Raw genomic sequence first — 10,012 nt, 5'->3', positions numbered from 1 at the left:
CATTGTGGACTGGCTGGTTTTAGTTCTTGTTCACTGGTTTCTGGATGTTTGACTGTTTCTTCTTCTCAAGCCTCTTGAAAAAAACAGATCTTGAACTCTCTGAGACAATCTGATGAAATAAAGTTACTAAAGCTGGAATCAGTTGTTTCGATGGTTTTACAGTTGAATAAAATGAACCTTGAAGCTCAAGACAACCAGAGACCGATGATCCATGGAGCTGCAGTCACACTAATGTTGGTTTTATTCAACCAATGAGAGAATCACTGAAAATACTCAAGTGTTTGGAAGAATGAGGAACAGACTGTACATTAAGGATTATATGGTTTAATTAAAAGGAAGCAAGTTAAGTGACAACAAATCAAAAGTCAGTGGTGATATTATGATACATATCAATTGATGATAAACATTTGTTAACCATCAGAAATCATCCCATATTTTATTATAAATACCTTTTTATAATCTCTGACTGTATTAGTCAATTCTGGAAAATGAAGACAACTGATTTATGGTAATATTGGATTTTCATGTGATTCAGTGTTCAGGTTTCTTAATCACCGGTCTCCATTCATCCTCTAAAAAATTAGCATTATGATACAAAACACTGTCACAGTACAATGATAGTGGCACGAATTTCATCACTGACTACTGTTCTTGCAGCCCTTGGAATGCCACCACAACGCATTCTTACACCTCTACCTTGCCCTCTCCTTGGGCCTGCTCCTCTCCCTGGCCCTGCTCCTCTCACTGCACCTGCTCCTCTCACTGCACCTGCTCCTCTCACTGCATCTCTCACTGTTCCTGCTCCTCTCACTGCTGCTGCACCTCTCACTGCATCTCTCACTGCTCCTGCACCTCTCACTGCATCTCTCACTGCTCCTGCACCTCTCACTGCATCTTTCACTGCTCCTGCACCTTCACTGCCTCCTGCACCTCTCACTGCATCTCTCACTGCTCCTGCACCTCTCACTGCATCTCTCACTGTCCTGCCCTCTCACTGCATCTCTCACTGCTCCTGCACCTCTCACTGCATCTCTCACTGGGCCTGGTCTTCTCCCTGGCCCCTTGCTCTTACTCTTCCTCATCCAAAATTTACAGTGTTTGTCTTTTTCTGTTTCTGTTTCCAAAAACATCACTCCTCAAAGTCCTCCTTTTACTGTATAAGTGTCAATGTAATAGAAAAAAAAATAACCCCTGCCACTGAGTCTAAGCCGGACTGGAATCAGCTGTGGTTGGCCCAATTTACCCAACATAAATCAGCTGTGTGTCAATTATTCAATTGTTTGTTTATTATCAGCTGAGATATATTGTTTTTGAACTGATATCATTGCAGAAGCAGAGGTTTTTATACTGTATCTAAGGTTTGGAATATTGTTTTTGCTATTGTGGGATGTTGTGTGTCAACATTCGTAAATAATACAAAAACAATCCATAATTTTGTTGGGAGGTATAGCTTGTCTGTTAAGAAAATGTAAGCATTGTGGAAATGTGTTCACTGACTGCATATTGTGTGAAAACGACATGAAATGTGTGAATGGTATGGCCACAAAAGACCGATGCTGTGCTAACTGTGTTTAGAGTTTTGAAAATGTGACAACTGGTTGGACAAACGCTTGTTAGCGACTGAAAAAAACTGTAAAATTAATAATAAAAAAAAAAAGATTAACAGCAGGTAAAGTGTCACAATCCAGTTTCAGCCTGGATTACAACATTTGGCGAAGCATCAGTTGTAGTAGTGTATTTTGTGGGTTGCTGTTGACTGTAGATGTAGATGCAGCCTCAGCTGCTGGGTCCTTCATGTATCAGGCTTAAAAATCAAGGGATTGGTCTCTGCTGCTTGAGAACTTCCTGGTATCCCTGAGACCTGGTGATGTGAAAGCATCAACAGTTATACGATAAACCAACCATGGCTTCTTCTGTGCTTCAGTGTTTAAAAAAGGTTTTCTCTACCTGATGGTGCAGAGGTTGTACTGTATAATCTCAAAGCAGTGTGATGTGACATCACATCTATTTACCTGGGCAAAGCTGTGTGTAAGATGACCCCCCCCCCTACAGAAATTATACTGTAACACAGGCCATTGCTGCACAAATGTGCTACAACCACTTTAAACATGCACCATTACCATGGCAGTGGTCAATGTTAAGGGCTACTACTGTTTCAGTCACTCACCCTATTAGTAGTCACCTCACTGCAAAGGCAGTTACAGTTCTGGTTCAGGGTTCTTGGTGCATCAGCCAATTGATGCCAATTACTGTGTTAAGTGTGGCCCGAAGCGGAGATATACATACATACATATATATATATATTCATTGTCACAAGTAATACATTTGAGGACAGAATAATGAAAGGAAACTATAGCAGTTGTCTCAGAGTGGAAACATCAGGGACAAACTGTTTCTGTACAGAAGATGAGCTTCTGATGTAGATTCCTAACAAGCATTTCAAGATGATATTAAAATGTGAGTTTTATATTGAGCCAGATGCCAAAATATTGCTGGTCTAGTGCGACATCTAGTAGCTGTGAATATTATATTTATAATATTTTAAACTGTTAATTCAGATCATATTAAACAGCAGAAAAGTTCTGACTCAGTTCAGTTAAACTCACTGTAATGTAGCGGTAATTCATAACTGCTGGTGCTCCCTGTGGGTTCTGGATCAGCTTCCACTGTAAAGGACAGAAATATACAGATTTATTCAGTCATTACCACTGAAGATAATGCAAATCTATTTAATTGAGAATCTATTCATTGGTGTTTTAATTAGTTGATCAAATGCTACAGTTAAAACACTGCCATAATCACATGAACCCTAGTGTGAACCCTAGAACAAAACTGATCTTAATTAAAGTCACTACAGTTTCTACATACTTTCATGGCACTTGATTTCTCACACTGATAGTCGACAGGAATACAACACAGACAGATCAATAAAAGTTCAGGTATATTGTAATAATGGCGTCCTGAGCTAAGAATGATGTCACACTCTCTCTGTGTGTGTTGTAATCTGAGTTCTGTTCTTGGCCTTGGAGCTCGGTCTGCTCCACGTGTGCATGAGTCTCTCCCTGTGAAACCAGTGTCCCACCACATGTTTATAAAGAGACAAAGACAGTGACGGCCCACACAACACTGTCAAAGTGAGATGGCAGAAGAGAGAGAATGCACACTGGTCCCAGTGGACAAGTACAGGGGTGAATTTGTTTCCCAGTCCAACTGTGGACCAGAGTCAATACTGGTCTGTTGTTTTATTAGTCACAGCTACAGTAGCATGATAATGCTAGCTATATTACTGTTATTTATATTATGAATTTGCAAATGTTGCTATTGCTAGTTAGCTTAATGCCAGCTTTGCTGTGGAGCATATCACAGCAATGCGACAAGGCGACAAGGACTTTATTTTGGTCTGATATGCCTGCTGGACATAGAGCGAATTTAGGCGGCAGTGTGTTAGGTCGCAGACGTTCAAGACTTCTCGTGGTCAGTCTGCATGCTCGAAGAGCTTCCACTGTAAAGGACAGAAATATACAGATTTATTTATTCATTACCATTGATGAAAAATGGGAAGAAATGTATTTAATTCAAAATTGTAAATGATGCTGATCATTAGAATATTAGTAACCTTAATTTATTATTTCATGCAAAAAATTATTTAACCTGAACACAGCTTAAACACATTTTTAGTTTAGATTTAATCCTGAAGAAAAGATTCAAATTAGATTCATGAGAGAACAAATCATGGTTTCTTTAATTTGGACTTGGAGCAATAACCACCTGTCTTCCATCTTTAAATGAAATTAAATGTAAGTTTATGAAACATTATGCAATACATATTTCAGTGAATGAATTGGTGCTTTAGAAGTTGATGAAATGCTTCAGTTAAAACACTGTAAATTCAGATCTTATGAAACAGCAGAAAGTTCTGATTCAGTTTAGTTAAACTCACCGTCAGGTCGCGGACTTTCAACGCTGCTCCTGAGCAGTCTCCATGTTCGAAGAGCTTCCACTGTAAAGGACAGAAATATACAGATGCAATACATATTTCAGTAAATGAATTGGAGCTTTAATAAGTTGGTGAAATGCTTCAGTTTAAACACTGTAAATTCAGATCTTATTAAACAGCAGAGAGTTCTGACTCAGTTCAGTTAAACTCACCGTCATAAGGCACTGATCCATAACTGCTGCTGATGAGCCCTTTGGGGCCATTTTGATCAGCTTCCACTGTAAAGGACAGAAATATATAGATTCATTCAGTCATTACCACTGACGATAATCGACACAAATGTATTTTATTCAGAATCTATTCATTGGTGTTTATTCATTGGTAATTAGTCAATCAAATCCTACATTTCAAACACTGAAACACTGAAATAAATTGGTACTTTAATTACTCGATCAAATACTTCATTTAAAACAGTGTAAATTCAGATCTTATTAAACAGCAGAAAGCTCTGACTCAGTTCAGTTAAACTCACTGTTAGGCAGCAGAGGTTCAGAGCTGCTCCTGGGCAGTGTGCGTGGTAGATGAGCTCCCCCTGTAAAGAACAGAAATATATATATTTATTCCTTAATTCATTCAGTCATTACCATTGGAGATGATTGGACATATGTGTATTTAAATGAGTCCCTCCCTGTGAAACCAGTGTCACTCCACATGTTTATAAAGAGACAAAGACAGTGACGGCCCACACAACACTGTCAAAGTGAGATGGCAGAAGAGAGTATGAAGCGTTGAGGTCAAAGCATAAAGTGTTTAAAGCTTTTACCGTCCTCTCTTTGTGCCTCTGTTTTTCTTCTTATTTTTTAAGTTGTATTTTTGGATGTTTTTGCCTTTATTCAGATCGTACAACCTCTCTGTTTTTCAGTGGTGACGGCTACAGTAGCATTAGCTAAATTACTGTGACCTATATGATGAATTTGTTCAGCAAATGTTGCTATTGCTAGTTAGCTTACTGCCAGCTTTGCTGTGCAGCATATCACAACAATGCTATCGTGGGCTAATGGTTGTAGCTGAACTGTTTTTATTGGCTCTTGTGTTCACAGAGGAACTTTATTCAGTTGTGCTTCCTGTTGTGTGTTTAGTGGAAACTTTCACTGGGCTCTGCGACACTTTGCTGAGAACAAGAAGGGAGGGGGAGGGGGAGGTGTGGCCGACAAGGACTTTGTTTTGGTCTGAGATGCTGCTGGACTAGAGGGACATATAGTGGCTGTGAATATCATGTATTATTAATACTTTAAACACTGTAAATTCAGATCTTATTAAACAGCAGAATAGTGCTGACTCAGTTCGGTTAAACTCACCGTCAGGTCGCAGACTTTCAATGATGCTCCTGGTCAGTCTGCGTTCTGGATCAGCTTCCACTGTAAAGGACAGAAATATACAGATTTATTTATTCATTACCATTAATGAAAAATGGGTAGAAATATATTTAATTGCAAAATTGTAAATGATGCTGATCATTAGAATATTAGTAACCTTTATTTATTATTTCATGCAAAAAAATGATTTAACCTGAACACAGTTTAAACACATTTTTAGTTTAGATTTAATCCTGAAGAAAAGATTCAAATTAGATTCATGAGAGACAAAATCACAGTTTCTTTAATTTGGACTTGGAGCAATAATCACCTGCCTTCCATCTTTAAATGAAATTAAATGTAAATTTATGAAACATTATGCAATACATATTTCAGTAAATGAATTGGTGCTTTAATAAGTTGATGAAATGCTTCAGTTAAAACACTGTAAATTCAGATCTTATGAAACAGCTGAACATTCTGACTCAGTTTAGTTAAACTCACCGTCATAAGGCACTGATCCATAACTGCTGCTGATGAGCTCTGTGGGTTTTTGATCAGCTTCCACTGTAAAGGACAGAAATATACAGATTTATTCAGTCATTACCGCTGAAGATAATGGACACAAATGTATTTAATTCAGAATCTATTCATTGGTGTTTTAATTAGTCGATCAAATGCTTCAGTTAAAACACTGTAAATTCAGATCTTATCAAACAGCAGAAAGTTCTGACTCAGTTCAGTTAACTCATTGTCAGGTCGCAGATATTTAGAACTTCTACGTTTCAACCCTGTAAAGAACAGAAATATATATGTGTACTCATTAATTCATTCAGTCATTACCCTTGGAGATGATTGGACATATGTGTATTTAATTTCAAATTGTAAATGAGTCCCTCCCTGTGAAACCAGTGTCCCTCCACATGTTTATAAAGAGACAAAGACAGTGACGGCCCACACAACACTGTCAAAGTGAGATGGCAGAAGAGAGTATGAAGCGTTGAGGTTAAAGCATAAAGTGTTTAAAGATTTTACCGCCCTCTCTTTGTGCCTCTGTTTTTCTTCTACTTTTTTAAGTTGTATTTTTGCCTTTATTCAGATCGTACAACCTCTCTGTTTTTCAGTGGTGACGGCTACAGTAGCATTAGCTAAATTACTGTGACCTATATGATGAATTTGTTCAGCAAATGTTGCTATTGCTAGTTAGCTTACTGCCAGCTTTGCTGTGCAGCATATCACAACAATGCTATCGTGGGCTAATGGTTGTAGCTGAACTGTTTTTATTGGCTCTTGTGTTCACAGAGGAACTTTATTCAGTTGTGCTTCCTGTTGTGTGTTTAGTGGAAACTTTCACTGGGCTCTGCGACACTTTGCTGAGAACAAGAAGGGAGGGGGAGGGGGAGGTGTGGCCGACAAGGACTTTGTTTTGGTCTGAGATGCTGCTGGACTAGAGGGACATATAGTGGCTGTGAATATCATGTATTATTAATACTTTAAACACTGTAAATTCAGATCTTATTAAACAGCAGAATAGTGCTGACTCAGTTCAGTTAAACTCACCGTCAAGTCGCAGACTTTCAATGATGCTCCTGGTCAGTCTGCATGCTTGAAGAGCTTCCACTGTAAAGGACAGAAATATACAGATTTATTTATTCATTACCATTGATGAAAAATGGGTAGAAATGTATTTAATTCAAAATTGTAAATGATGTTGATCATTAGAATATTAGTAACCTTTATTTATTATTTTATGCAAAAAAATAATTTAACCTGAACACAGCTTAAACACATTTTTAGTTTAGATTTAATCCTGAAGAAAAGATTCAAATTAGATTCATGAGAGACAAAATCACAGTTTCTTTAATTTGGACTTGGAGCAATAATCACCTGCCTTCCATCTTTAAATGAAATTAAATGTAAATTTATGAAACATTATGCAATACATATTTCAGTGAATGAATTGGTGCTTTAGAAGTTGATGAAATGCTTCAGTTAAAACACTGTAAATTCAGATCTTATGAAACAGCAGAAAGTTCTGATTCAGTTTAGTTAAACTCACCGTCAGGTCGCGGACTTTCAACGCTGCTCCTGGGCAGTCTCCATGTTCGAAGAGCTTCCACTGTAAAGGACAGAAATATACAGATGCAATACATATTTCAGTAAATGAATTGGAGCTTTAATAAGTTGGTGAAATGCTTCAGTTTAAACACTGTAAATTCAGATCTTATTAAACAGCAGAGAGTTCTGACTCAGTTCAGTTAAACTCACCGTCATAAGGCACTGATCCATAACTGCTGCTGATGAGCCCTTTGGGGCCTTTTTGATCAGCTTCCACTGTAAAGGACAGAAATATATAGATTCATTCAGTCATTACCACTGACGATAATCGACACAAATGTATTTTATTCAGAATCTATTCATTGGTGTTTATTCATTGGTAATTAGTCAATCAAATCCTACATTTCAAACACTGTAAATTCAGATCTTATCAAACAGCAGAAAGTTCTGACTCAGTTCAGTTAAACTCACTGTTACATGACTCATATTTAGAGCTGCTTTTGGATGCTTGTAGACCAGCTTTCACTGTAAAGGACAGAAATACACACATTTATTCAATCATTACCACTGATGAAAAATGGGCACAAATGTATCTAATTCAAAATTGTAAATGATGCTGATCATTATAAAATTAAAAATACCTTTTTTATTTCATGCAAAAAATAATTATTCTGAATGCAGTTTGGCTTAGATTTAATCATAAAGAATTAATCTTAGATTTTATTAGGTTATTTTTGAGTAAATCACAGTTTCTTTAACTTGGACTTGGAGCCCTCAACCCTCTGTTTTCATCATGCTTTACATATTTCAGTCAAAATAATGTGCCGGGGCCATTTCCAAGATGGCTGCTGAATGGTGAAACTTGCCTATTAGGATTGGATATTTCTCTATGAACTCACCATTACACAGTTTTCTGATCAGCAACTGGAACTTCTTCCCCATTTTCAGCTGGTTTATCAAATCTTTGTAATGATCCTCACTGCTTTGTTCCTTGTTGTAATCTGTAAAACACCAGAGTTACTTCATGCTCATAAAATGAATACAGAGCTGTTTATTCCAACAACAATAATGGGCCAAGATGAATCAAAATGTCTCTAAAACCATTTTAATCAAGATGAAATATTGTCAGTATCACTTCCTTTTGCTGTTATTTACACTGTTATTCTCATCCACATGACACTCACTTAAAGTTGGGTCAATATTTAGAACCATAACTATTTCTAAAACTCTAACATGCTGCCTGAACAGTGTGATGTGCATGATGGGAAATCACTGTGTTCTGTGGATCATCCAGACTAACAGGGAGACAACATTTTTAAAACCACTTTAAAATGTTTTTAAATGTACAATTTCAATCAAAAGTGACCATTAAAACAAGATCTGAATATTAAAAGCTTCAGGATTTGTGTCTGATAATCATCATGATGTTTGATGATGGAAGAAAACTGGGTTTAATATATTTGTTTGACTCAGTTTTGTTTTTTAACTTTAAACTCAGTTTGTTTCAATAAGTATCAGCTGAAAATCTTGTTCAACTTGATCTAAAGCATTTGTTTGACTTGTGATGTCATCACAGCATCGCCTCATATGTGGTCAGTAAGGAATTACATTTAGTCTGTTACTTCAATTTTACTACTTAAATGTACTTGTTGGAGTTTTTGCAGCACATACTTTTAATGCAGTAGAAAACTCATGACTTTGTCTTTGCATTTGGATACTTTAAATACATGCACATCAGCTAGCATCAGACCTGCTAGCTGTCAGCCTGCATCCAAGCTGGCTAACTCTAGGCCTGTCAGCCACTGGCCATTTTCTCCACAGGCCAAACTGATATATGAATAATATAAACATAAAAGTAAAATTACTTTAATTTTACTTCAGATTTAAATTTACACTCCCAGTGAAGATACTGAAGTCTTTCTATATAAAAACATTAAACCACATTTCTCAGTTAACTAAGCACACTCAATAACCTGTCCTATATTGTAAACAAAACACAAAGAGGAAGTACAGACCAAAACACGAGCTTTCTTTGCATTTCACAGCGTAGCACTTAGTCATATTTTTGAGAGATAGTAAATGTGGGTTGTATTTTATGTTGGATGGTTTTTGCCTTCACATTTCTTTAAGTTTAAATTTACCTTTAAAAAAATTCCCCCCACAGTGACGAGCCTCTGTAACTGAAAGATGGCGGCCATAAACGTAAACAAGAAACCAAAGGCACGACTTAGCAAACTCAAAAAAACAAAAGGAAACGAAAAAACTCATCTCGTCCAGAATAGTCTCTGAAATTATAAAATATATAAAAGGAGCAGTTAATTATCTTTTACTATCTTTTACATGAACCAGCGGATACTTCAGTGAGTCGAATACAGATCCCTCATGAAACACGCAGCCAGAAAATATTTATTAATTAATTTCCAACTATTAAAGTGAATCTGTAGCTTTCTGCAGTTATATTATTAACTCTATTAACATATCCACGATACGAACACAATACATTCACTCACTTTAACTACGTATTTGACCTGCTTTTGTTGAGTTCACTCACCAGATAAAAGCTGCGTCACAACCAGAGGAGTTCAAAAGTGAAAGTAAAAACTGTTTGACATCCTGTTTATTGTCTCTGTGTTGAACATTAGAACTAAAGGATCCTTTACTC

The 10,012-nt window shown here is 36.8% G+C and overlaps 1 protein-coding gene across 2 annotated transcripts in view; it reads right to left on the bottom strand.

Annotated features, from left to right (window-relative positions):
* Positions 1 to 1,068: 1,068 nt before the first annotated feature.
* LOC111238570 overlaps positions 1,069 to 10,012 on the bottom strand; it is an 11,221-nt gene continuing 2,277 nt past the window's right edge. The window contains exons 1-14 of one of the 2 annotated variants that reach the window (XM_022768142.1): positions 9,902 to 9,992; positions 8,250 to 8,351; positions 7,822 to 7,875; positions 7,561 to 7,626; positions 7,352 to 7,411; positions 6,853 to 6,912; positions 5,797 to 5,859; positions 5,296 to 5,355; positions 4,470 to 4,529; positions 4,150 to 4,215; positions 3,941 to 4,000; positions 3,443 to 3,502; positions 2,607 to 2,666; positions 1,069 to 1,861 (exon numbers count right to left, since the gene is read on the bottom strand). In XM_022768142.1, the coding sequence (XP_022623863.1) occupies positions 1,806 to 1,861; positions 2,607 to 2,666; positions 3,443 to 3,502; positions 3,941 to 4,000; positions 4,150 to 4,215; positions 4,470 to 4,529; positions 5,296 to 5,355; positions 5,797 to 5,859; positions 6,853 to 6,912; positions 7,352 to 7,411; positions 7,561 to 7,626; positions 7,822 to 7,875; positions 8,250 to 8,292 (768 nt within the window). In that variant the 5' untranslated portion in view covers positions 8,293 to 8,351; positions 9,902 to 9,992 and the 3' untranslated portion in view covers positions 1,069 to 1,805. Of the gene's footprint in view, positions 1,862 to 2,606; positions 2,667 to 3,442; positions 3,503 to 3,940; positions 4,001 to 4,149; positions 4,216 to 4,469; positions 4,530 to 5,295; positions 5,356 to 5,796; positions 5,860 to 6,852; positions 6,913 to 7,351; positions 7,412 to 7,560; positions 7,627 to 7,821; positions 7,876 to 8,249; positions 8,352 to 9,901; positions 9,993 to 10,012 lie in introns of those variants that run through there. The other variant, XM_022768143.1, reaches the window with a different exon arrangement.

The sequence above is a fragment of the Seriola dumerili genome, unplaced genomic scaffold, assembly GCF_002260705.1.
Source record: "Seriola dumerili isolate Sdu_G_001 unplaced genomic scaffold, Sdu_1.0 BDQW01001417.1, whole genome shotgun sequence".
Lineage (NCBI taxonomy): Eukaryota > Metazoa > Chordata > Actinopteri > Carangiformes > Carangidae > Seriola > Seriola dumerili.
Note: the sequence above shows the minus strand (reverse complement) of the source record. Positions and strands in the feature narration are given on the sequence as shown.